Source organism: Crinia signifera, chromosome 12, assembly GCF_055691185.1.
Source record: "Crinia signifera chromosome 12, ASM5569118v1, whole genome shotgun sequence".
Taxonomy (NCBI): domain Eukaryota; kingdom Metazoa; phylum Chordata; class Amphibia; order Anura; family Myobatrachidae; genus Crinia; species Crinia signifera.
This window is the reverse complement of record NC_139228.1, coordinates 57,688,636-57,716,529: the sequence shown is the minus strand read 5'-3', so window position 1 is coordinate 57,716,529 and position 27,894 is coordinate 57,688,636. Positions and strand designations below refer to the sequence as shown.

At 47.3% G+C, this 27,894-nt stretch overlaps 1 protein-coding gene across 10 annotated transcripts in view; it reads left to right on the top strand.

The window, feature by feature from the left end:
- The first annotated feature begins 873 nt into the window (after positions 1–873).
- Positions 874–27,894, top strand: part of EVL (Enah/Vasp-like) — an 89,366-nt gene continuing 62,345 nt past the window's right edge. For 2 of the 10 annotated variants that reach the window (XM_083166551.1, XM_083166550.1), the window contains exon 1: positions 21,949–22,111. In XM_083166551.1, the coding sequence (XP_083022677.1) occupies positions 22,059–22,111 (53 nt within the window). In that variant the 5' untranslated portion in view covers positions 21,949–22,058. Of the gene's footprint in view, positions 1,264–1,669; positions 1,827–21,946; positions 22,112–27,894 lie in introns of those variants that run through there. The other 8 variants (XM_083166560.1, XM_083166559.1, XM_083166556.1 and 5 more) reach the window with 7 other exon arrangements.

Sequence of the window (27,894 nt, the reverse complement as noted above, 5' to 3'; positions counted from 1 at the left end):
CAAAAAGTTTGGACACCCCTGGTCTACATGAACAGTCAATAGGTCTACCCCAAAAGGTTGACATGCAACAGTTCGATGTGCAACAGGTTGAGAAGGTCAAGAGGTCGACATGAATAAGTTAGACATATTACAAAGTCGACATGAGTTTTTCCTGTTTATTTTTTTTTTTTAAACCGGCCTGTTCTTACCATGTCGCCATAGAGGGAGAATAGCATGGCGAGGGAAGCAGGCCATGCGAGGGTACGTGTCAACACTGACAGAAAAAAAATGGGAAAAACTCATACTAACATTTTCAAGTGGCGACCTTTTGACCCATGTTGACCTTTTGACACTGTTGGCCTAATGCATGCTTGACCTTTGGGAGTCGACCTATTGACTCTCTCTCTAGACCCTATCTAATAATCCACACCCGTAATTATTGCATCCAGAGCTGTACACTGGGGTGTCAGGGGGAGAGGGGTGCGTGTGCAGGTTCACAGTGCTCCGGTTTCCCTTGGGTGCAGTGATGTGTACATTTGCCTCTGCACTGTATGTTAAAACCCGCTATTTGCGTCCAAGCAGAGATCCAACCGACACAGATTTACTGATTTGCTAAACTCCTAAGTATGAAAAAAGATGCTGTTTCTCATAGCAACCAATTCGATACTGCTTATCGTTTATCTACTACATCCTAGAAAATGACATACTCTGACAGGTTGCTATGGGAAACATCACCTATTTTCACTTATAGAAGCTTTAGTAAATGTACCCCTAGTAATGATGCCCCCTGCGATCCAGGCATGCTGCACACAGAGGGGGGTGGGGAGCTGCTGGGTGATGATGATCCTCCATCCCCATCCTCCTGCAGCACACGGCTGTCACCAGCAGGGGGAGGCAGAGCTCAGCTGCCTTTGTATGATCCCCTGCTACCACCGCCGCCGCCGCTGCAGCAACCTCACCTCAGAAAAAAACATGGCAGGGTCTCAGGAACAGCTGTCAGCCGGGCAGGACCATCTCTGCAGCTAACCTGGATCCAAACATGAGCTTCAAGGCCGCCTGGAGTGAGAGTATCAGCAGCAGCAGCAGCAGCAGAAGCAGCACAGCCAGGCGCCCGGGGACAGCCCATGCCCAGCAGCTCCCTCCATCCTGTGCCCAGCAGCAGATGCATGGTCAGCAGCAGCAGTGCAGAGCCCCAGAGATCAGCCACTAATCTCACAGCAGAGCTGACAGCCTCAGCCACATAGGAACACCCCGCATCCCGAGGAGGAGGCCTGCAAGGATGAGGTAGGTGTCCCCCTGACTGCTGCTGGCAGTGCCACTCTGTGCTGCAGTGCCATGCTGCAGCCATGTCTGCCAGGCAGGGCTCCATTCATTGTGCATGGCTGGCTGAATGAGGGGGCAGGGGGACTGGGGAAGGGGGCTCAGCAATACCAAGTGTGCCCCCCCCCCCCCCCACCTGGGCACTGGGTGCCCATACACACAATGGCACCAGCACATATAATGTCAGGGGAGGGGGCACAGGCTGGAACCACATTTATATATCTATCTATCTCAGACAGACTGACAGGCAGGATTGGGCATTTAACCCCTACTCCAGATGAGCCCCATCCATAGGCGATGTGATGTATTGGTGGGCACTGTCAGGGGGAGGGGGCGACTGTGGCTATGAAGAGTCTGTTTAACCCTCCAGCAGCCAAATGATCCATGCAGAGCCCCATCCTACTATAGCATGCATGGCGGGGAGAGAGTTACCACCTTCATTCCAGAAAACCAATGTAAATGTTTGCCCTATAATGACATCACTTAGTGTACACTGCGCTGGAGACAGAGGCAGATATGCATTTACAGTAAGTCAGCAACGGCAGCAATCATTTCTACAGAATTGTGTGTGTGTGTGTGTGTGTGTGTGATTACATATATATTTGCAATAATATATATTTTTGTTGCAACAATCATTTGCAGAATTGCATGCATATATATATATATATATATATATATATATATATATAATGAAACAATCATTTATGCAGAACTGCATATGTGTATATAATTGCAGAATATTACATATATATATAATATATATATATATATATGTGTTATTTGATGAAAAAGCAGCATTCTGTGTCGCCTCTGGGTATAAACTCTGAATATGTGTTATAACAGTGTGTTCGGAGACCAGCGAGCTGCATTTTGACACCGCAGTAACAATCCTGCAATACAGTCCAGCCTGTGTGACAGACACATTACTGTCTTCTTTAAGCGTCTGAGAATAATTTTTTTTGCACTGGCATTTCTCCTTGCTTGGGCTGCATGGCGGCCATACTGAAAATAGGTACAAGGGCTGTGTAATGGGGTAAGGACACGTCTTAGCCAGTTGTATCTTCCCGTTACCGGCATCTTTGAGCGCAATGTGGAGCTTGTATCTTATTAAAACAAATCTGATTCATTTTTTCTGAAGCTGAGATGTCACATAGATTTCTGGTAATTTCAGTGATATTTGCAGCGTTCGTGTTGGACAGACCCCTCTGTGTCCCCTTAACTCCTATGGAGGACAATACTGGATTTTGGGGGTATTTGTGATGCTCATTTTTAAATATTTTGGCGTCTGTTGTTTCCTTCCAAAAATGTTTGGTGGCCAAGTGGGTCAGTCACAGAGCAGCCTTTGTGTGCTTGTACCAATGAAATGATGAATTCAGGGCAAAGCGACATGTTTTATCCAGCGTGCTGATTGGCCAGGCTGCATTTCATGCTTAAATGTGCAATAAGCACTTCACGTGTGGCCTATATAGGTAACGTGGCACTGAGCCACAAGGTACCAATTGCAATTGCCCTCTTTGACTATGTTGCTTGATTTTGTGATATTTATGAGCGTAGATGTCCCATGCTCACTGGCTGTGACTAGGACACATTGCTGGCCAAACCTGGATCAGTGTCAGAATGAGGAGGCCACGGTTGGAAAGCTTTTCTTGGTCAGAGGGCCTACAGGTTTAACCCTCAAGGGTGACACGTGGTTCCTGGACCACATGTTTTGCCACTGTTTTTATTTGACATTTGCCTAACTCTAAAAGAGTTTATTAATTGGATTCTGTCTATAATATTGCAGATTTATTACGGTCATTTAAAACTATGCCTGTTTTCAGAAATAGTGGCCGTTGTATTTTTGGCAAAGGTGATATTCAGCCAATCAATGCACTGTTATTCTGTGACATCACGGAAGCATGAGACACAAAGGCCTCTGTAATTTAGAGGCGCGTGGTAAAAACGTGGGACATTGCCCTGTCTGGCCTATCTGTGTCACTTGCCGTACCTTGTCTACAGGACCGTCCTCCATTGCAATCCGTACTCTGTAACTTTATTATGCTGCTGATTAAGCCAAAGGTGCTATTCAGTTATAAATCACTGCAACTGAATAACACTGTGATAGCATACACGCTGTGTCATTATTTATGTATTTATAGGAAATTGGCAATTGATCCCGCCTGGTGACGGAAAGGAAACCAATTTACTTCAATAACAGAATATATTTGTTCTTTGGGTTAAAAATAAAAATACACTAAGTCAATATTTCATAGAATTTGGAATAAAATGCGCAAGGGGAATATTACTGATGAATGGGGATGCATAATTGTGGGAGTAGTTGTTAGCATTCTGGGTTATGTTGTAGCTAATGAGTGGGAAGGAGAGAGATAAAGTTTGTTCTGCACTTTAGTGTTCTGTGTTCCCTCATAGGGATATTGAAAGAAAAGAGAAGGAAAGAGGTCACAATTATGCATCCCCATTCATCAGTAATATTCCCCTTGCGCATTTTATCATTTACATATGCAGAGTTTATACGCACATAATTCATTTCTTGCCCTTCATCATTCATTATTATTGTTTACCAAATCTATCCATCTTCTATATCTATTACCAATGGCCCCATCACTTATAATTGCCATATATAGTGTACCCCATCACCATACAATTGGTCACCAGCAAGTCACCAGCACCATCCCGAATCCCAACCTGAGGAACGTTTATCCACACCGGCTCTTTTAGTTGCATCTTTAATAAATTAGCCTTTTACATTTCATTTGCTTTGTCCACCATATTTCTTATACATTAATTCACGCACATTCAACTAACAAGGCAGCGCATACTCCTTTACCTGTATTGTGTTTGAAAACTGTTGTGAGCTGATTGGTCAGTACTTTACCTCTCTATACTTTGGGCCTATTTCACATTGACTTGGAAAGTGATCGGTGCCTACCGGGCGCTGGAACGCCGCCCCACCGCCGAGTCCCCTCGGCACCATGCAAGGGGATGAGTTTGCTAACATTTCTCCTCGCATGCGTCTGCTAGCTGGAGAAATCATTCGATGGTCACCAACTATCGAATTATTTCTCCTGCCTTTGGAAATAAAAGTCTGTCAGTTTATTTCCTCCGCAATTCACCAAGGACGGGTAGCTGACGTCAGCCGCCCACCCCTGGCAGGAATCGGCCCACCCCCGTACCCATGGCAATGTCCAGCAATGGGCGTTCCCACAGTCCAGTGCCATCGCCGCCCTGTCTGCCCCTGGCCCTCCCTCTCCGCAACTCGACAAAACCGTTTTTTTACCGGGGTCTGCAAATGTGCAAATACGCGCGCCCAAACATCGGAACGGGGCCGAATTTGCGCAGTTCCGAGTGAACGTGAGTCAGGGCCTTTATCTCTCTCCAAGATTTAGTAAATAGACCCCAGACTATAATCTCTACCAATATGCAAAACAATAGAAATAAGTCCCAAGGCGCAAAGCCCTCCTTCAGCCGGATCCACAGATATGGGTCACCACTCAACCCAAATATAGGAAAGCTTGTCTTGGAGAAATGGACCAATGGGCGATGGAGGGTAGTGTACACAAATCTCTGATGTGTCTCTCAGGAAATATATAAGTGAAAAACAAAGAGCAAGTATCAGCAATGATGTCCTCAAGTTTCAGAAATGTAAATGGGTTTCACGACGTGGGTAACCATATGCGTACCCCAACTCACTATTAGGAAAGTAGGAGGTGCTCATAAAGGTATCTTTTTATTAGAGGTTCACCACACGTGCAGCATCAGGAGATGCGTACCGTACTCACAGACAAATGTGCGGCTACAGACGCATCTGGGTATCTTTACTTTTAGGAAGGTGGGGTCCTCTCATAGAAATATCACAACTCCATATAAGGGTATAGAAAAACAGAGAGCCCACTTTCAAAGGTTGATAAAATTTATTTTGAACGGATAACATAAAACTGGGATATGCTGGATGGAAAAAGACACGGTACCTTAAGGCTGGGGTATTGGCCTTATACCCCAGTCCGTCACCGTCTGTAAGCAAAAAGTCCCAGTGGTATAACAGCAAGTCCGCTCCTCTCCTGCCAACGCGTTTCGGCAGAGAACCTGTCTTCCTCAAGGCTTGGAGAGGAGTGATCAGAAGCCCATATTTATACCTATGCACATTAGCATCAATTAGGCTTACTTCCGCCGGAAGTGTTCATCGGGCGGAAGTTCCCTTGGATATATCTAAAGTGTAATTTAGAATATACCGGCTCCTCATTGTTGTACTAAGATAATGCTTATAACTCGATACAACCCGCTGGTTAGGCAGGGGAGCTAGGAGGTATTAGTGAGGTTACATAGAGCGTTTAGCGGACTAAAACGCTCTATGTAACCTCACTAATACCTCCTAGCTCCCCTGCCTAACCAGCGGGTTGTATCGAGTTATAAGCATTATCTTAGTACAACAATGAGGAGCCGGTATATTCTGAATTACACTTTAGATATATCCAAGGGAACTTCCGCCCGATGAACACTTCCGGCGGAAGTAAGCCTAATTGATGCTAATGTGCATAGGTATAAATATGGGCTTCTGATCACTCCTCTCCAAGCCTTGAGGAAGACAGGTTCTCTGCCGAAACGCGTTGGCAGGAGAGGAGCGGACTTGCTGTTATACCACTGGGACTTTTTGCTTACAGACGGTGACGGACTGGGATATAAGGCCAATACCCCAGCCTTAAGGTACCGTGTCTTTTTCCATCCAGCATATCCCAGTTTTATGTTATCCGTTCAAAATAAATGTTATCAACCTTTGAAAGTGGGCTCTCTGTTTTTCTATACCCTTATATGGAGTTGTGATATTTCTATGAGAGGACCCCACCTTCCTAAAAGTAAAGATACCCAGATGCGTCTGTAGCCGCACATTTGTCTGTGAGTACGGTACGCATCTCCTGACCTTGATGCTGCACGTGTGGTGAACCTCTAATAAAAAGATACCTTTATGAGCACCTCCTACTTTCCTAATAGTGAGTTGGGGTACGCATATGGTTACCCACGTCGTGAAACTCATTTACATTTCTGAAACTTGACAACATCATTGCTGTTACTTGCGCTTTGTTTTTCACTTATATATTTCCTGATCCTGAGAGACACATCAGAGATTTGTGTACACTACCCTCCATCGCCCATTGGTCCATTTCTCCAAGACAATATAATCTCTACCAAGAATAACATGGGCCCTTCAGCCAGACACCATGTTCATAATTCTCACCCCGTGCAATTTACCGCCGGCGCAGATGACACAGATTTTGGTATCGCCTCCCAGTTCTGCACCTTTGCCCACAATGCCATTTACAGAACGTATGTGCGCTCCATTTAGAATGTTATCTCTCGCGTTAAGCTATGTTTAGATTATTGCATCTACTTTTGGCTTGCGTTAAAGTGTATTTTTATTCTGTAGGGATAACTGATCCCTACACCAGGCTGTTTGTATTCACACTTGGGATTAAGCTCCTAAAGTGACACTGAATACCTATTAATTATTAACCCATGGTAATATAGGGCCTGTGGCCTACTTACATTATAAAGAAGGGCTATGCAGATTTAAAATAGAATCTATAGCCTCACATAAAACCAGATTTGCTGTCTTAAAAGCATAAGATAAGGATTTGTGTGGGCGGCCATATTGGTAACTCGGATAGGATTATGTATTGTACTTTATAACGAGGCCTAAAGAACTGGACTAGATTATTATTATTATTATTATTTTTTATAATCATCTCACTTCTAATAATATAAATGAATTAATCCTGGCGTCTGATACAGTAAAGCCAGCCATTTTGTTTCGTGCCTCTTGCCTAATATGTTGAAAGGATACAATCTTTATATATGTGGGGTTGTAGCACAAAATGGCTGCCTCCACTGTCCGAGTACAGTTTCAAGCAGGGGTCAACGTGACTGAAAATACAAATATCGAGGTAAAATAGGTAGGTACAATTATTACTTAGAAAGGTCAGACACATTTACCGTTTCATTGTTTGAGGCCTTGTGAATTCACCAGTAAAACTGTATTACAGCGATGTCATAGATCACAATCAGACATTGTTGCGAAAATAGAAATCCTGGGATTTTGCGGGTGTACGTACATCACCCTGTGTCCGACTCATGTCTGAAAGGGTCTGCACAGGTTAAGAGTCCCGGGTTTTCCCCGGAATTGTGATCCTGGTAGATGATCCGTCTTATGTCTAGAAGGTGCGACCTGAATCTAGCCAAGGACAGTAGGAGACACTTGGAGACAACATAATCTCCAAGTGCCGAAAGGCCTGGGTCCTTTGTAAAAGGTGGTGACCCAGGAATAACCCAGGTCACACCCATGTGTAAATGGGGTAGCCCTGGCATCAACCTGTTGGAATGCTTTTCCACGCACACTAAGACTCTCCTCTAGTCTCCAAACTTTCAAGCGTTCCCTGAAAACTCACCTCTTCAGGCAAGCCTATCATATTCCGGAACCCGCACATAACCTCCAGTAGCATTCATATCTAATTGCATCCCATCAGGACGTCTAGTAATCTGGTGGGACGGCCATGCTATGGAATTCTATCCTTATTTATCCCTCGTATTTTCCCTATAGATTGTAAGCTTGCGAGCAGGGCCCTCCTACCTCCATGTAGGTTTGTATCTACCCAGTTTGTTTAATCACTGTTGTTTCCAATTGTAAAGCGCAACGAAATATGCTGCGCTATATAAGAAACTGTAAATAAATAATAAATGATACATTTGTACCTGTTTCTGTTACTTTTCTCTCCCCCCGCCCTCTCTTCCTGTTCCCCTTCTGTGCTCTCTCTAAAGGGGCCTGCACACAGGGCAATGTGCGCCATTGATCTAAGCCAGTGGTTCCCAACCTTTTTTCTCTCCCGTACCCCTTGATTAAGCTTTTTATTGAAGAGTACCCCCTCTCAATTTGAAATATAGACAGTACTTAGGAGTGGAGTGGAAGTGAGCGGTATGCGTATCCTTATGCATGTCCTTATATTAAGGAGTAGCGGACAGGAATCGTGCCCTTCCGTGTCTGGCCGCTGGTTGTGTATTGTCTCCAGGGTTCCCACTAACACCTGTAGGATTAATGTCGCTGCTTCCTCTACCTGTGTCAGCACAGGGCAGATGATTGCTTGCTAATGTCTGAGGGCAGCATGGGAAGCTCCCCATGGATTGCTGGTCAGGCAAAAGCACCAGGAGACACTGATGATTCTGAGACGCTGAAGACAGAACCGTAAGTGACAAAACATGGTTCTTCTCCATGGCAATGGGTCTTCTTCTGCCATCAAAATACTTTTTTTCATCTTCCGCCATTACCAATATTATTTTCAAGTACCCCCAACTGGTATGCAGAGTACCCCCAGGGGTACTAGTACCCCAGGTTGGGAACCACTGATCTAAGCGATGTAGATCACTCAGTATCTGTGTGTTGAGCGATCTGTCACAGTCAATGTTCTCCGGTGAGAACACTGGAGATTTGACTAGATTTATCATGCATGCATGATCTACATCCCCGCCCCCCCTTCCCCAAACTGCCTGACCCGCACATCGCCAAGGCAGAGTAATCCCCATAGGGTGGGTGCTGCCAGACAAAAATCCTGCAAGTGTAATTGGGAGCGAGTAATTAGTGTGGATGAGAGACGCAGATCTTGTGCAGAGCGGAGAAGTCGGGTGGGGATATATTTTGAGATAAGCAAAGAGATATAAGTCGGTGTAGTCAGAGTAATGACCTTGTATGTAAGCAGAAGTATTTTATATTGAATCATGGCTACAAATACAAATTAGAAATCAAACAACATAAAATATAAATAAGGCTGCAGTTGGCATTAGGCTGCGGCTGGGGTTATGCAAGTCTGGTCTACATATCAGTGCAGAAATACAGACCACACTGTGCTAGACACACCACAGCAGAGAGCGACAGCCCAGGCAGGGAAGAGGAATTGCACAGGTTTTAGAAGATGCAGGGTGCTAGAATGAACTCTCCTTTGAAAGATTGTTTCTAGGTGCGGGATACTGGACGAAAGTGAAATTATTTTTAAAGCGGCAATCATTGACTAAGCCTTTCAAATGATTGCCTCTTTAAAACTTCTAAAAAAATATTCAACTTCGGCCAGCATCCCATATCCACGGAGGACTGGGGCGCTATTACATCCCACTAGCAGATTGATAATGGGAATTGTGCCAGAAGCCAAGAGAGACGGCACATTGGTCAATTCCTATTGATGTTTATCGATTTCAAATCATTATAATTGAAAAGTCCGACATAAGTTTTTCAGGATTTTTTGGGTGTTGATTTGCAGATTTCATGATCTAGAACACAACTCAGCGTGCCGCACCCCGGGCAAGGTGCCTCGCTCGTCACACTTTACCATTCCAAATCATAGTCCACGTGGTGGGAAAGTATAAAGGTCAAAGACAGAAAAAAAATCCCCTAAAATCTCATTTTGACCCTTCATGTGATGACCATTGCGATGTAGATAATTTAACCATGTCAACCTGTTAATTGTCGACGTAGACATTGTCATCTGGGTACCGTAACAAGGGACCTGCCCGACTTACTGCCGTCTTATGCCGGATTACGTGTTTTGTGGCTGTCTGTAGTCAGACTTTGCTGTGGATTTTCCTCCCATGCTGCAAAACCTCTCGCACTTCCTTTCAAGGGAAGAAGACGGCACCGAGGGTTTTATTAATGAATTGTGTGTATGGCATGCTATGTATCATTCCTACCAAAGATCCACACGCAGATTTCTAACTGTTTAGATTCTATATAGAACTTCACCAAGTAAATCATAACAGCGCTCGGTGTTCAAAAAATATAACTGGCGTTATGGTCACATGATGAGGGGCTACATGACCATCCGATTACTTTGCTTATCTTACACATTTCTGTATATAGAATAGCTGAGCGCCTAGAGCTTCTTCTGCTCAACTTTAACTTTTCCTTTGTTTAATCAGGAGGATTATAAATATCCTCATATAGCGTTAGGCACCGGTTTGAGGGCTGCGCCTGATGATTATATGGTGCACTCCACCAATATTACCTACACCGGTACACGCCTACTCCCACCTATACTACCTACACTGGTACACCTCTACTCCCACCTATACTACTCACACTGGTACACCTCTACTCCCACCTATACTACTCACACTGGTACACCTCTGCTCCCACCTATACTACTCACACTGGTACACCTCTACTCCCACCTATACTACTCACACTGGTACACCTCTACTCCCACTTATACCACTGACACCGGTACACGCCTACTCCCACCTATACTACCTACACTGGTACACCTCTACTACCACCTATACTACTCACACTGGTACACCTCTACTACCACCTATACTACCTACACTGGTACACCTCTACTACCACCTATACTACTCACACTGGTACACCTCTACTACCACCTATACTACCTACACTGGTACACCTCTTCTCCCACCTATACTACTCACACTGGTACACCCTCACACCTCCCCTACTCCCACCTGTACTGCTAACACTGGTACACCCTCACACCTCCCCTACTCCCACCTGTACTGCTAACACTGGTACACCCCTAATCCCACCTATACTTCCTGCACTGGTACACCCTCACACCTCCCCTACATTGTTACACCCCCTACTCCCACCTATACTACTCACACTGGTACACCCTCACGCCTCTCCTACTCCCTCCTGTACTACTCACACTGGTACACCCTCACACCTCCTCTACTCCCACCTGTACTGCTAAAACTGATACACCCCTAATCCCACCTATCTTCCTGCACTGGTACACCCCCACACCTACCCTACTCCCACCTGTACTACCCACACTGGTACACCCTCACACCTCCTCTACTCCCTCCTGTACTACTCACACTGGTACACCCCCACACCTCTCCTACTCCCACCTGTACTACTCACACTGGTACACCCTCACACCTCCTCTACTCCCTCCTGTACTACTCACACTGGTACACCCCCACACCTCCCCTACTCCCACCTGTACTACTCACACTGGTACCCCCTCACACCTCCTCTACTCCCTCCTGTACTACTCACACTGGTACACCCCAACACCTCCCCTACTCCCACCTGTACTACTCACACTGGTACACCCTCACACCTCTCCTACTCCCATCTGTACTACTCACACTGGTACACACTTACAGCTCCTGTACTCCCACCTGTACTACTCACACTGGTACACCCGCACACCTCCCATACTCCCTCCTGTACTACTCACACTGGTACACCCCCACACCTCCCCTACTTCCACCTGTACTACTCACACTGGTACACCCTCAAACCTCTCCTACTCCCATCTGTACTACTCACACTGGTACACCCTCAGAGCTCCCCTACTACCACCCACCTGTACTACTCACACTGGTACACCCTCACGCCTCTCCTACTCCCTCCTGTACTACTCACACTGGTACACCCCCAAACCTCCCCTACTCCCACCGGTACTACTCACACTGGTACACCCTCACACCTCCCCTACTCCCACCTGTACTACTCACACTGGTACACCCTCACACCTCCCCTACTCCCACCTGTATTACTCCCACCTGTACACCCTCACACCTCCCCTACTCCCACCTGTACTACTCACACTGGTACACCCTCACACCTCCCCTACTCCCACCTGTACTACTCGCACTGGTACACCCCCACACCTCCCCTACTCCCACCGGTTCTACTGACACTGGTACACCCTCACACCTCCCCTACTCCCACCTGTACTACTGGCACTGGTACACCCCCACACCTCCCCTACTCCCACCGGCACTACTAACACTGGTACACCCTCACACCTCCCCTACTCCAACCTGTACTACTCACACTGGTACACCCTCACATTTCCCCTACTCCCACCTGTACTACTTACACTGATACACCCTCACACCTCCCTTCTCCCACCTGTACTCATACTGGTACCCTCACACCTCTCCTACTTACGTACACTGGTACACCCTCACACCTCCTCTACTCCCTCCTGTACTACTCACACTGGTACACCCTCACATGTACTACTCACTCCTGTACTACTTACACTGGTACACCCTCACATGTACTACTCACTCCTGTACTACTTACACTGGTACACCCTCACACCTCTCCTACTCCCTCCTGTACTACTCACACTGGTACACCCCCACTCCTCCCCTACTCCCTCCTCCCCTACTCCCTCCTGTACTACACCCTAACACCTCCCCTACTCACAGTGGCGTAACTAAAGGGCCACAGCCCCCGCGGTGGCGCGGAGGCGCCGGGGGTCTGCGGGCACTGTTGTTTCTTCGCCAGCTCCCCACTGCTTCTGGGTGCAGCGGGGAGCTGGCAGGGGGGTCCGTGCGACGCGGGGGTACCTGTGGTCAGGGACTCGGGAGAGCCTGGAGGTCCCTGCGGCACTGATTATGAGTTGCCGGGGTCCCTGCAGAGAAGTGGAAATACTGCGCTACCGCTGTGCGGCGGCGCGGGAAGCGCATCTAACTTTGAAAACACTGGCCGTGGCCGCACACTGATTGGCTGAGATTCAGCCAATCAGCATGCACCCAGTGTTTTCATAGTCAGAAGTGCTTCCCGCTCCGCCGCACGGCGGTAGCGCAGTATTTCCACTTCGCTGCTGGGACCCCGGCAACTCATAATCAGCGCCGCAGGGACCTCCAGGCTCTCCCGAGTCCCTGACCACAGGTACCCCCGCGCCGCACGGACCCCCCTGCCAGCTCCCCGGCGGGGGGGGGAGCAAAATTTTCTGTTACGCCACTGCCTACTCACACCTGTACTCATAGGCGTGCGCAGCACATTTTATAAGGGGGTGCACCGTCAAAGGGGTGTGTCTAGCACCACATAATGGGCATGTATAACACCGCCCATTGGGTGTGTCTAACAGCGCCAATCAGGCGTATCTACCATCATTCTATTGGTACACGCTTCAATATAAAACGGCTCTCAGTATAATAATACATGCAAATAAAGTAAAAAACATATATGGATGATGTAGTGATATGACAATGGTCTGGTACAAGTAACAATGCAAAACACACCTAATTGATTGATGGGCGCTTCTTTCAATGGGATACAGTTCTAAAAAGCAAAAGTCTTTGGTAAAAGGTATTGCATTATTATTTTACAGCGGCCCTTTGAGGGTGACAAAACTGCTGATGCGGCCCCCGATGAATTTGAGTTTGACACCCCTGTTCTAGATTGATAAATGTTTGCTCAAAGCTGATTGGTTGCTATCAGTGACTTTTTTTTGTTGTTGCTAGTCCACTTCTCCACTTTTTTCACAAATGGTGCTCCAGAACCCGATGTATTCACGATGATCATGATCAGTGGCCAGATGACCAGCGAAGGCCTTTATCTTCCTTACCAGTCCAATGCCTCTAAGACTACAGTGAGGAGCCTTTTATTATACGGATTAGATATACACCAGTTTAAAGTTTGTCCAAATGACGGCTTCGGCAATGTACTTTTACTTTGAGCTGTGACAGTTTTTACTTTCCCTTTGAGCTGTAACAGTTTTTAGCTCACAAACTCTCCACCCCACCTCCAGTCCCTATCTGCTCCTACCTCCAATCTCTGTCTTCACAGCTCCTTCTCTCCATATCTAGAAAGTTTGAAACAGATCAGTGTCCCTGCCAAAATTTCTTTCATTTTCAGTTATGACATCTTTTAGCACACAAAGGAGTAATTTGGTCCATCTAGTGGCAACTAGCGGTCAGTGGCGGTACCAATTAATTTTTTATAAATGAACGACAGGAAAGTGAATTAACACAAGATCTATCTATCTATCTATCTATCTATCTATCTATCTATCTATCTATCTATCTATCTATCAGAAATCAGCATTTGGTGTGATCACCTATATATATATATATATATACAGTGTATATATATATATATATATATATATATATATATCTCCTATATATTTGGCTACATCTGTCACTCAAAGTGGGTGTCTGTGTCTATAACGCTCTGTTCCTGGACTTTCCTCTTAATGTGTGATTGCCTTCATCTGTGCTGAACACCTTTCTGAGAAATTAACCTGTTTAAAACAGGTGATGGCAATCATACATTAAGGGAAAGTCTAGAAACAGAGCATTGTGTCCCTCCTGGAGAGGGTCATGTTGGGAGGTATGTGACAGAGAACCAGCCCAGTGAGCCCACAGACAGTGCCAGACACCCACTGCCTTCCCATGTTGCCCAGCACTGCTACTCCACAGCCACCAGGTGAGCGCCCCCCTCCCGCGATTTGCGGCAAACCCCCCCCCCCGCGCGCCCCCCCTCCCGCGATTCGCGGCACCCCCCCCCCCGCAATTCGCAGCAGCCCCAGGATTAAATGGCACATGCAAAACACTGCCATGGCTATGGTCGACAATGAAAAAGGTTGACATGAGTTTTTGAAGATTTATTTTTAATTTTTTCATATTCATTGTCATGTGTCGACATGGACACCAATGAAGTGGCACACTTATGTCAACATTTACATGTGCAAATTTAGGGGATTCCCCAAAACGATATTGCGCTTGGTGTTGGAGCAGCCCAAATGGATTTATAATACGGGGTATATTTTTGCTAATAAGCAAAAAGAGGTATTTAGGCGCTACATGTGTTGACCTTTCTGTGTTGATTTTTTTCTTGTGGCGATTCGCGTCACACCCCCCGCAACCCCCCCTCCGGCGATTCGCGGCACCCCGGCACCCCCCCGCGACCCCCCCTCCCGCAATTCGCGGCAACCCGCCGCCGGAAAACCCAATAAACCCCGCTCTCCCGCGATTCGCGGCACCCGCCCCCGCAACCCCCCCCCTCCCGCAAATCGCGGCAGCCCCAGGATTAAATGGCACATGCAAAACACTGGCACGGCTATGGTCGACAATGAAAAAGGTTGACATGAGTTTTTGAAGATTTATTTCATTTTTTGAATGTTTTCATATTCATTGTCATGTGTCAACATGGACACCAATGAAGTGGCACACTTATGTCAACATTTACATGTGTTGACCTTTCTGTGGCGATTTGCGTCACACCCCCCCCCCCCACACCCCCACAACCCCCACTCCCGCGATTCACGGCACACACACACCTCCCCCGCGATTCTCGGCACCCCACCCCGTGACCCCCCCTCCCGTGATTCATGGCACACCCCCGCGACCCCCCCTCCCATGATTCGCCGCAACCCCCGCCCCGTAACCCCCCCTCCCGCGATTCGCGGCACCCACCCCCGCGACCCCCCCTCCCGCAATTCGCGGCACCCCCCCACGATTCGCGGCAGCTCCAGAATTAAATTGCACATGGAAAACACTGACATGGCTATGGTCGACAATGAAAAAGGTTGACATGAGTTTTTGAAGTTTTTTTTTCATTTTTTGAATGTTTTCATATTCATTCTCATGTGTCGACATGGACACCAATAAAGTGCCACACTTATGTCAACATTTACATGTGTTGACCTTTCTGTGTTGATTTTTTCTTGTGGCGATTCGCGTCACACCCCACCCCCCGCAACCCCCACTCCCGCGATTCACGGCACACACACACCCCCCCGCGATTCTCGGCACCCCACCCCGTGACCCCCCCTCCCGTGATTCACGGCACACCCCCCGCGACCCCCCCTACCATGATTCGCCGCAACCCCCGCCCCCGTAACCCCCCTCCCGCGATTTGCGGCAACCCACCCCGCGACCCCCCTCCCGCGATTCTCTGCAATCCCTCCCCTCCCGCGATTCGCAGCATCCACCCCCCCACAACCCACCCTCCTGCAATTCGCGGCACCCCCCGCGACCCCCCCCCTCCTGCAATTCGCGGCACCCTCCGCGACCCCCCCTCCCGCGATTCGCGGACACCTAAGTTGCAATACAGGGCATCTTTCATACAATTCTTACCATATTTCTCATATACAAACGTTCACAAATTAAGGGGGCGCAGCCCCTTACGACGGTGTGAAGAGCGCCCGTAGGGCGCGATGAATCACCTAGTATATATATATATGCACACACGGTACACACACGGACTGGTATACAGATACAGATAGGTCTGTTTCCATGACAACCAGCTGTGTGAATTCCTCAGTATCACATTACTATAGTGTCATCTTCCTCAGGGTTTTATTAAGGAACCAGCGTTAGCTCTTGTACAGTTTGGATCTGTATGTGGCTGACAGCTCTGGGGCTCAGGTACATCGCTCTGATCTGAGCTCTTATAAGTTTAATAATAAAGAAAATAGTTGGTGGTTTTCTATGGGTTATTGTATTATATTTCTGTGGGAAGATATATACATAGATACACAGCTACCGGGGTATCAGACTGATCAGCTCAGCTTCCTGCTGCACTTTTTAATTGAATAGCAACTTTAAAATTGTGTCTGTCAGACCTCAATGGCAGTTTCCCTCTCTCTGCATAACTCCCCTCCCCTCAGTCTGACCTGCCCCCCCTCCTTCACACAGCCTGACCCTGCCCCCCGTCCTTCACACAGCCTGCCCCTGCCCCCTCCTTCACACAGTCTGACCCTGACCCCTGACCCTGCCCCCCTCCTTCACACAGTCTGAATCCCCCCCTCAATCACACAGCCTGACCCTGCCCCCTCCTCCTTACCACAGCCTGACCCTTCCCCTCCTTCCTGCAGCCTGACTCTTCCCCTCCTTCCCACAGTCTGACCCTGCCCTCTCCTCCTTCACACAGTCTGACCCTGCCCCCCTCCTTCACACAGTCTGACCCTGCCCCCTCCTTCACACAGTCTGACTCCCCCCTCCTTCACACAGTCTGACTCCCCCCCCCCAATCACACAGCCTGACCCTGCCCCCTCCTTCTTCAAACAGCCTGACTCTGCCCCCCCTTCTTCCCGCAGCCTGACCCTTCCCCTCCTCCTTCCCACAGCCTGACCCTGCCCCCTTCTCCTTTCCACAACCTGACCCTGTCCCCTCCTCCTTACCACAGCCCAACCCTGCCTCCTCCTCCTTCCCACAGCCTGAAATGTGGGTAGGGACACGGTGGTGGACACGAAAGTACAGTATATGTGTAAGCGTTACCCAATTATCATTAGTACTGAAGTACTAGAAGTGATGAGCACAGCGTCTGATTGTTCTGTCAGCGGGCAGCACACCCCAGCTTGGCACCAGCCCTGGCATGTGTGCAGGGTCTGGGATCCATCCCTCGTGGCATTCCTTTTGTGTCCCTGGCATTAAGGCATGGAAAATCTGTTCATGCTCCTATTAACATGCAGCTTTTTTATCCCCAGTAATATTCTTAGCACTTATAACAAGGCATATTTGAGAACTAAATAAAGCAGCAGTTCATCCATGTCTGGGAGATTTTACACTGGCAGTATTACATGCAGAAAGTAACCTGTGCATGTCTACACTCCCACTAGTCAGGGTGGGTATGTGTGACCGCATGGGTGCCCAGTTCCTGCTCGTTACGCCAAATTTCACAGGAAGACAGACCCGGCCAAGTTCTATCCTGCTATTTGGCCGGGCAGAGTTTTAGCACTTGGTGTTTCAGTCCACCTGAATTAGACCCTCTATGTTATATTGTGGATAATTTATCATATAAGGTCTTGCGACCAGCTGAAAGTCAGGCCTTTAGCTGCTGAGTCGATGCAAGGAAACTTGTCATGTTCGATACAGTCTCAGCATAACTTGGAGCACTACAGCTTTCAGAATGGCATAAGTCCGTATAAATGAGATTGTTCCTCTGGTTATTACTGAACAGCAGGCATCAAGGGCCTGATTCAGAGATGTGCTCAAATCCTGCTTTTTGCAGCTGAGTACGCTCATGGGTGTAAGTCGCACTGTGCATATGTGACGCGCTGGTCTTGCGGCGGCAGATTGGGTTTGATTGCTGACAATCAGGAACCATCTGGGGAAGGTAACAGTGACGCCAAGAAATCAGACGTGTCACCCTCCATTTTGGGAGCGCATTTGATGCTGCGGCAGCGTATACAGCAGCAGTGACCAAAGGGTTACTCAGATACGTGTACAAAACCTCCTCATTACAAATCCAGGCGACTGTTGCACTGCGCACAGTCGATGTATAATGATAGGCAGCTGTGAACGCATTTACCTACATCCATGCATCAGGCCCCAAGTCCAGAGATCAATCTGCAAGCTCAGCCACAGGCCCTGGTGCTGGAAGGAAAGTGTTGAGCTGTATTAGGCTGTATGTGTATTTATGTGGTGTCATCGGATATCTGTGTTCTGTGCTGGTGTCTGATGCTGACAGGAAGACTCATTAAGCTGTCAGTATAAGAAGCACAATATAGAAGGGGAGATTTTGCGAAGTTTGGAGAGAGATGAAGTATTAGCCAATCAGCTTTTAACTGTCGTGTTGGAAAATGACAAGTAGGAGCTGATTGGTTGGAATTTTATCTCTCTCCAAGCTTTGATAAATCTTTCCCTGGCTGCTGGAATCAGGACAGTGAGGAACTATATAAAGCCTATCCACAGTTGCGATTGTATGCTAATATGGGCAGTAACTATCCTGAACATATAATTACATCAGTACCATCGCCGCACATCTGGTCATGCTGCAAAGTTTGAGTGCCTGTGATGAGCTGCATTGCTGGGATTTACCAGCTGATCTCAGTTATTCCCTGATTGGGTGCAGCAGCCGGGTTCATTACATAGCGGTGCGTCCTGTGTGGTCACATGGCCTGTACACTTGGTGTTACATGGTTTTATAAAGAAGCTTCAGCAGGAGAACATTCCAGCTATAGCATGTCTACTTGTGTACCCCAACTCTACTATTGTGCGCCAACTAGGCCAGCCACTGCCTGTGTACCCCAACTCTACTATTGTGCGCCAACTAGGCCAGCCACTGCCTGTGTACCACAAATCTGTTATTGTGTGCCACTTGGACCTGCCACTGTCGGTGTTCCCCAACTCTGCTATTGTGTGCCACCTGGACTAGCCATGGCATATGTACCTCAATTCTGCTATTGTGTTCCACCTGGACCAGCCGCTGCCTGTGTACCCCAATTCTGCTAATTGTCTGCCACCTGGACTAGCCACTGCCTGCGTACCCCAATTCTGCTAATTGTCTGCCACCTGGACTAGCCACTGCCTGCGTACCCCAATTCTGCTAATTGTCTGCCACCTGGACTAGCCACTGCCTGCGTACCCCAATTCTGCTAATTGTCTGCCACCTGGACTAGCCACTGCCTGCGTACCCCAATTCTGCTAATTGTATGCTGTCTGAATTGAATATTGCTAGTGTATACAGACTCTGCTGATTGTATACCACATGGTGGACTGTAGCCCATATACACAGACTCTGCTGGTTATATCTCTTCACACTGGGTACTCTTTTTGACTCACATACACGCACGATTTGTGTGGCACCCCTAAGCAAACCCTAGAATAGCCGATTCTCTCAGCTGGCGTCTTGTTATATGAACTACAAGAACCAGCACACAAAGCTGGTGCTTTATTTATAGTCTGGGGCTGACAGTGCTCCCCCTGCTGGTCATAAGTGCTATGTGCACATGATGCTTTTTTGTAGCACTACCTGCAATCAAAGTAGTTTTCACTTATTAATGTACTAATTAACTGTTTCTTATACAGCGCAACAGGTTCCAGGTTCCGTTGCACTTTACCATTAGAAATAGGGATAAAACAAACTGGATAGTTACAGATAGCCCAATGGTAGGAGGGCCCTGCTCTCAAGCTTACCATCAGAAGCTAGCAGTAGTGTCCAGGAATGTGCCTTGTCCATCTACTGCATGTGATGGCAACTACACTGGTGCATTGTATCACGCATTCTGACATCTATAGACCTTTACCAGTGTGTATATTACTAGTTTGGTCTTTTGCCATTTTTGTTAATATTTCCTTTCACTGCCCCCAAAACCTGTTATCTCTCGGCCCAGCCCGATGGAAATGTCTTCTGACTCCTAGTATAGGGAATATAGGAGATTGCGCTACGCCATCGATGTTCTTGCAGTATTTTGTGCTTTTGTGCTTCTATTCATATCATTTTTTATTTGGTCATTTTTATTAATTTCGTCTTCATTAATGTTGCGCTTCGTCTGTGTTCTACAACTGCATTGATACATGATATACCTTTACGGTAATATGTAGCAATACAATCCGCCCAGTTTTGCCTGTCTTGACCTGGCAACCATCCGCTCATTATCTAGAACAGCATCACAAGCCTAATTATACATCTTCTCCAGATATTTGCGGAATGAAAATGTTTCTTGAGATTCCCGGCAGCGTAGAATAATAGGAGATGTGTAACACGCTTCGTTGTGCGTGACGGCAGCGTAACTGCTAACGCTCATCTGTACAATCACTGAGCTCTCCAGATGCATTAGGCCTCTGAGTATACGCAGCGCTCAACAGGAGCATACTGCTATCCCGGGAACTGGGATGCTGCCGCCATGTTTTCTGCATACAGGATCACAGTCTCTGCATGAGACGCACCCCCCGAAAATTGCTGCTACACACCTGCATTGTTGCAGCTGGCCGGCGATATTTTCCAGAGCTATTCGCAGACTTGCATAGAGCGGTGACTAATTGATGAGCTATGCAAATATGCGCAGGTCTTAATAAGGCCCTTAGACACATGCGGTAGATAATTGCTTGTCAGAGTGACCATAGGCATTGCGTTCTTATCTGAATCAGTCACCATGTGTCTGTTACTCGGTTAATAAAAATGGCGGCTGAGCCCTCCAATAGGAGTTAGTAGCCACCGATGGTCTGATGGCAATAATAAGTGGTTCCAACATTGTGGGTTCACTACCGATGGGAGGTCACTGCTGGTAAAACATCTTCTCATTTTAGCTGCAAGTCCCACTATGCGCTTGTGCAGTGGTTAAAGTTGATGCATTACAGTTAGGGAAGTGGTCCTGAAATACTACAAGCAGGTCATGTTTTCTGAATATCTCTGAATATCTTTGGTCTGTGCATGCGTATCTGCAAAAATACGCATGTGCAGACTCTCAGTCTAAACGCCTTCGGTGAGTATTACACTCGCAGAGATGATCGCACACAGCAGTGTGGGCAGGGGGCATGCAGGGGGCTGGAGCATGGCGATGCCCAGTGTTTTGTGGGCGTTCGCACAAAAATGGTGGGTGCGCCAAGAAAAACACTGGCCGTTCCATGTGAACGCAGGCCTGACAAAACATGCTCAGGGCGGGCGGTTGACGTCACAGGAAGTCAGCCGCCCCCGTCCTGTCACACCTGTCAGTCTAGGCTGACTTGCATTTGCGAACGGGTGGCACATTCAATTGATGGTCTCCGACCATCGATTGATTTTTCACCCATACACACGCATGCAAATGGATGTGTGAGCATACTCATGCGGCAGTACGTTTTCTTGTGAAAGAGGGCAGACGCATAGTCAAGTTGAATCAGGCCCATTGAGCCGATGTTTGCACGTTCCTTAAATGATTTGCACCCGCACATGGAAAGATCATTCTGGAATTTCAGGAATATCTTTCTTTCTCTTTAGAGGCTTTTGGTCCGGTATTGTCTCCTCTCCACAATAGCCTCCTGTGTGGGAGCCATTGTGACAGATCTCTTTTTTTTTTTTTAGCCCTATCCGCTGCCCGCATAATCTGCCTGTAATATAACAGCAGCGACTGCATTAATCAGACCTACAGGAGCGGTCACGTGGTCACACCGCTGCTCTCTGCTGCAGCTGGGTAGAGAAAGGGCTGCATTCTCCTACCCTTCCTCTTCTGATCCTTCATTCCCAAAATGCACAGCCCCTTGCCAATGCACCAAGCCTCAATGTGACCCCGGTTTCTGCTTCCCCCATTCCCATGACTACCGGTCATATACTGCTGCTGGCTATGTTTGCACTGGAGGATTTCAGGTAGGACCTAAGGGTATTTTCCTCCTGCATCTATGTGTTCTCCTGATTCTGATGTCTTCCCCCTTCTGTGTAATGTCAGGTTGTCTCCTCTCGTTACATGTCGGCAATGGCCAGGTAAGCCTCTCAGCATTCCAGCTGCCGTCCGTGTATAATTAAGCAGATTACTTTTGGAGAAGGATGCGACAATCATTATTGTGTTTCGCTATAATCATAGGTACTCGTTTATTGCATTGTGTTTTGCATGGGTATTTGTCCCAGCAATAGTGGATATAGGCATTTGGGCCAAGTAGGGGTGGAAAGCTTTTTTTTGCAGCAGAAAGATACATTTGTTATGTACTGAATACATGTTTTTCTTTTTGTTTGTGCAGTTACAAATGTATTAGTCATTGCCGATTGGCTGCCCGCCGGGCAGTGCCCGGATATTATTCAGGATTCTCTTCTTATAAATTGTTACAATTGATGAATTTCCAATTTATTATTCATATTCTTTCTATGAATAGATTAGCAATGTAAGAAAAGCAGATTGTTATTGGGAAATATAGGGGTTTATTCTGGTTGAATCGGATGGCTCCAAATGCGGACGGACGGCCGATGGTTGGTGTTTGCGCATGTGCAGAGGCGTATCTGCACATGTGCGAACGCCGCGCACGTCCGAATTCTGTACAGAAAATGATTGGTCGGAGAAATCCGAACAGGGGGAGGAGAGGGGCGTGAAGGGCTGTTTGGGCTCATTACCATATGCGTACGCCCCGCGTTTCATGGGCGTTCCCATGAAAACGCTGGGCGTACATATGGTAATGCGGCCGTGATGCACGTGTGGGGGGCGGACATATGACATAGCCGGATGCCAGCTGCCCGCCCATATCCCTGCTTTTGCACGGAGAAATGCCCGAGTGGTCTGGAGCACTCGGTGCTGCCTGACAACTCGGTCCAGCATTCGATGGTTGGCGACCATTGAATGATGGGGGAGGTTCCCAGAGATGGAGGAGGTGTTCACATAAAAAATCAACTCACAGTCCGTTCGGTCGGTGTCTTACTGCATTCGGACGGTGTGAGCGATCCGTACGGAAGGCAGGGCTAAGAACACTCGGTTCCTGTCCGAAAATACGCATCCGACCGAATCAACCAGAATAAGGCCCCTAGTGAGGCTGTACCCATGGTGAGGCTGTTCCCATGTTGTGGCCCTCACATGTGGTGGGGCGATGATTTTGTCCTAGGTTTACATGTGTTGAAGTGCATCGGACAGTGGCAATGGATTTTTGTTTCCTCTGAGAACGGTTCTTTATTGCCCTCCACCCTTCCGGGTGTCCCGTCTTTGTTCTCCACCCACTTTGACCCTTTCTTTTGGGTCTGATGTGTACAGCCTGTACTGGCTGCCCAAGGTGTTCTCATGGTGTTCTACAGTATACAGGTGAAATGGTAACATGTATACATTTGTGTAAATATTGCTTGTATATTGTGTTTTAATATCATCGCTTACATTAGGTGGGATACATGTGACGAGCAACTCCGAATACCCCCCCCCCCCTCCATTGTGATTCTTGTATATGCTGGCCTTCACCGACACAAACTGTGACCGCATTGAACCCACTATTTGTCATCTTGGTTATACCATTCGTGGGCCTAATTTCGGGATGTATGCAACTGAATGCAATAACTGTGCAGAACTAACTGCGTGGTCAGTCACAGTGCCCCTGAGATGCAGGATTATTAACATGCTGCTGCTGTTTGGGGACTGAATAGGCGGTGACGGTCAGCATTACAGAAAATAGGGGTGTGTTAGCACACCAAGTATGGGAACAGCTGGGCAGCATCTGAGCAGGTGGTCAGACGCTGCCCGGCATTAGAAATCCCAGCAATTTTAGGGCCAAATCCTGGGATCCACCAATCACGATCATGGTACTCGGCCACCCTAGTGGTGTGCTGTGTGACACAGGAACAGTCCGGCTCTGTAAGAGTCTCTGTCATCATTATCCGGGCACGCTTGTTCCCGTCCAATCCATGGTGCAAGAGAGACTGACCTCTCTGTGCACTCCCATCTTACACAAGCGGTCGCTTCCTCGCTTGTCACTATGTTGGTGAAACTAACACCCGATGATATTTATATAACTGACTAAGGAACACAGAAAAAAATATCTATGCCGTTAGTAAAAGTTGCAGTCAAGCATATACAAGCGGAATAATTAAAACCATCGGTGAGTGAAGCCCCTTTAATACAATTGGCAGAATCCCCCTCAGGTGCATAAATTCAGCGTCACTTTCCGCCATTACGTTCTCATCACAAATGATATGCAAATAAAGTTACCACCTCGGAATGAAGCTGTTCACTTACTATTTTCTTTCATTGTTATTTCACAGTGCGGTAGTTGTGATGCTCGCCCATTGTCATGTCTCATAATAGCAGCTGACACATTTCATTTTTGGTTTTCAATTACATCTTGTGCGGCAGACAAGTGTGACTGACTGTATTATGAAATACAATAATTAACTCCTCATATTCCTATGGCGTGTGTTCCTGAGCCAGCAGCGTGACTCGCCTATTTTCCCACCTCTTATTTGTGGATTGATAGTCGTACACCAGTAAGGCAGCATGTGATGTCACAGCAGCTTAAATGACTGAAATAACAAAGAAGAATAAATATTGGGTCAGGATATGAGGGTCAATCAAATGCACCAAAAAGGGATATGTCTTATTGTCTGTGATGTCTCTGAAATAAGCTAATATTTCATAAAGCAAGATGGCATAGTGCGGTGGTGCCCAAACGCGCACCAGCAGTCCAGGTTTTAAGGATATACGTGCTTAGCAATATGTGGTTTAATTGGTACCTCAGTCCATTTGAGCATGCCATCTCTGTACAAGTGGGCATATACTCAAAACCTGGACTGTTGGGAAGCCTCAAGGACCCCCTTTGGGAACCACTGGCGTAGTGATTATCAATACTGCCCTACATCCCCAGGACTTGAGTTTAATTGAGTTTAATACATATCTAACAAGACTTGATATTCAGTTACCTGAGGTAACTTTACCACAGATTATTAATGGGGAAAGCCTCAGGCTTTAATACTGGAGGCTATTCGATTAGCCTCCCGCCTTCTACCGACGAGTGTGTTCTTGGCTCAGTGTGGGAAAGCCAAGCCAAGTGTGTGTAATACAAGGGTGGTAGCAGGACCGCTCATGTGTGTAGTGTTCCCTATGTCAGTCTAATTTCCCACCAGGCCAGACAGCCCGCTGCTTCCCCTCACCGCCATTACACTGCGCCTCATATCAGCCATGCTGGCCCAACCTGAGATGTAAGATGTTGAGGCATGGGGCCAGATGCACTAAGCTTCAAAAGTGATAAAATGGAGAATGATAAACAACCAACCTATCAGCTCCTGCCTGACGTTTTTCAAACACAGTCTGTGACATGGCAGGTAGGAGCTGATTGGTTGGTTGTTTATCACTCTTCATTTTATCAATTTTGAAGCTTAGTGCATCTGGCCCACAGTCACATGTTGAAGTACTGTATGTAGTACATGGTTGCACATCAGCAGCTGAAATGAATCACCATCTTGTTGTGGTGTGTGGTGATAATGTGATGTCACAGAGACAGGCCTGGGTTTAATGCACATTGATAATGGCCGGACAGACGTTCAAGCTGAGCAGCGATCCAGCCAGCTGGCATGTCCACCACAGGCCATGCACCAAACCAGTTTCCATGTTGTGACGTTATCTCCATACACTTCAACAAGTTGGTGATACTACAGCTGCTGATGTGCCTTCTAGACCCAGAAATCAGATCACACAACACACTTGCGTGGTCATGTTTCTGACATTGCCGCCATCTTATAGCCAATGTCAGTGTCGGGATGGTATGACTGATATGACAGGCAGTCTAATGGCCATGAGGAGAAGCAGTGGCCTACCTACTGCTTCTCAAAATCTCTCTGGAAGGTAGACCAATATGGCTTCCAGAAAAAAAGTCTCTCGTCTCTCTCCGCATGTCATGTGATGCCAGAAAGGGAGAATTTACAGTGAAAGAACAGACAGAGCTTAGAGGGGTTAACAATAGCTCACTGAATCACGTGCCATTGACCTGTGGTTGCCATGGTAGTCACATTGCACTGTGCAGAATTTTAAAATGTTATTATCTGCCTGAAGAAACAAACCAAGGAAAATGGTAAATGCCATCATTCTTCTTATAGAATGTGGATATTATGGTTTGGCCACAATTGAATTGCCTACTGCTGTGGCCTGGTGGGGACTTACAATAAAATAGAAGATGCGCCTGAGAGAGGTCTTGTTACAATCCTAATTATAATTAGAGGAGTGATTGTCGTCTAGTGATTGCAATACTGGCGAATAGATAAAGACAGACAAAGCAGAAATATGAAGAAGTGTGAAAAAGGAGACAGATAAGTAGAACAGGCTTTGTGCGGCGGCTGTGGGAAGAGGAGAGCGCCAAGTGTAGGTGCTGGAAGAATGCAGGCGCTGAGTGATGGGTCGACTGGTGTCCCGATGTTGCTGGCTGCGCCCATGTGGATGATTCATAACTGTTGTGTCTCTCAGCTGCTGATAACGGCAGCTGAGATGTGTGATAATCTTCAGCGGCTAAATCATATTATCTGCTAATACTTAGATCATTGAATCACAGAACCGGAAGCACCATTAACAGATAACACATGCAGCGTCCCATTCTGAGACCTGATTACATTTATTTGTTGAGCTGGAAAATAAATACTGCAGAATGTTATCCTCTGGAACTCGCCCCATTTCCTGACGTAGAGTGGGGTGTAAGCATATCCTTTGGCGGAAATTGGCATTATAACCTCTTTCTGTATTGGTGGCTCCTTATGCATGGAGAGGCGGAATGGGAGCATTGTCAGGAGCAACCCTGGCGTTTAATGTTCTCTTGTTTAGGAATAGTTCCATGCAGGACCCCCTGGAAGTCACCCATGACCCTGCTCATCTTTTTATGTAAGATTCTATCTCTCCTGATAATTTGGGGAAGCGAAGCAGTGAGACAAAACTGCAGAACCAGGACTTATTTGGATGTGAAGCAGCCCCCACCCCAAGATCTCTGACATCTGAAATGTGGCGTGACAACACATGCTGTACATTCCTTCCTTGTGGGGATGACAGCCAGCTGTGGGGATGTTCAGGAGTTCTCCATTAAATTGTTACATCGCTTGTCATACGGAGTCTCAATGCAAGATAATTGCCAATTGTCTGTGGATGGAAAGGTCTATAGAAGCGGTTCCCAACCTTTTACTCTCCTCTACCCCTTGATTAGACGTTTCATTTCTAAGTACCCCTCCTCTCAATTTCAGCCCTCCAGATGTTGTTAAACTACACATCCCAGAATGCTCTGCAACATTTTTAGCATGGCCAAATAGCAAAACTGTACCAGGGCATGCTGGCATCTGTAGTTCAACAACCGCTGCAGGGCCGATGGTTTCCCATCCCTGTATTAAGGAGAGGTGGCAGTCTGGCCGCTGGCTGTGTAATGTCTCCGGGGTTCCCTCTAGCATTTGTAGTGCAGAGCAGATGATCACTGATGTCTGAGTGCAGCGCGGGTAGCTCCCAGAGGATTGCTGGTCGGGCAAAGGAGGAGACGCTGTTGACGCTGCAAACGGAACCGGAAAGTGACACAACGTGGTTTATCTCAACCGCAACAGGAAACTTCTTCCACCATCGGTAGATTTCTACCTCTTCTTACACCATTAACAATATTCATTTCAAGTACCCCAAACCGGTCTGCAGTGTACCCCAGGTTGGGAACCACTGGTGTATAGTGTCACAA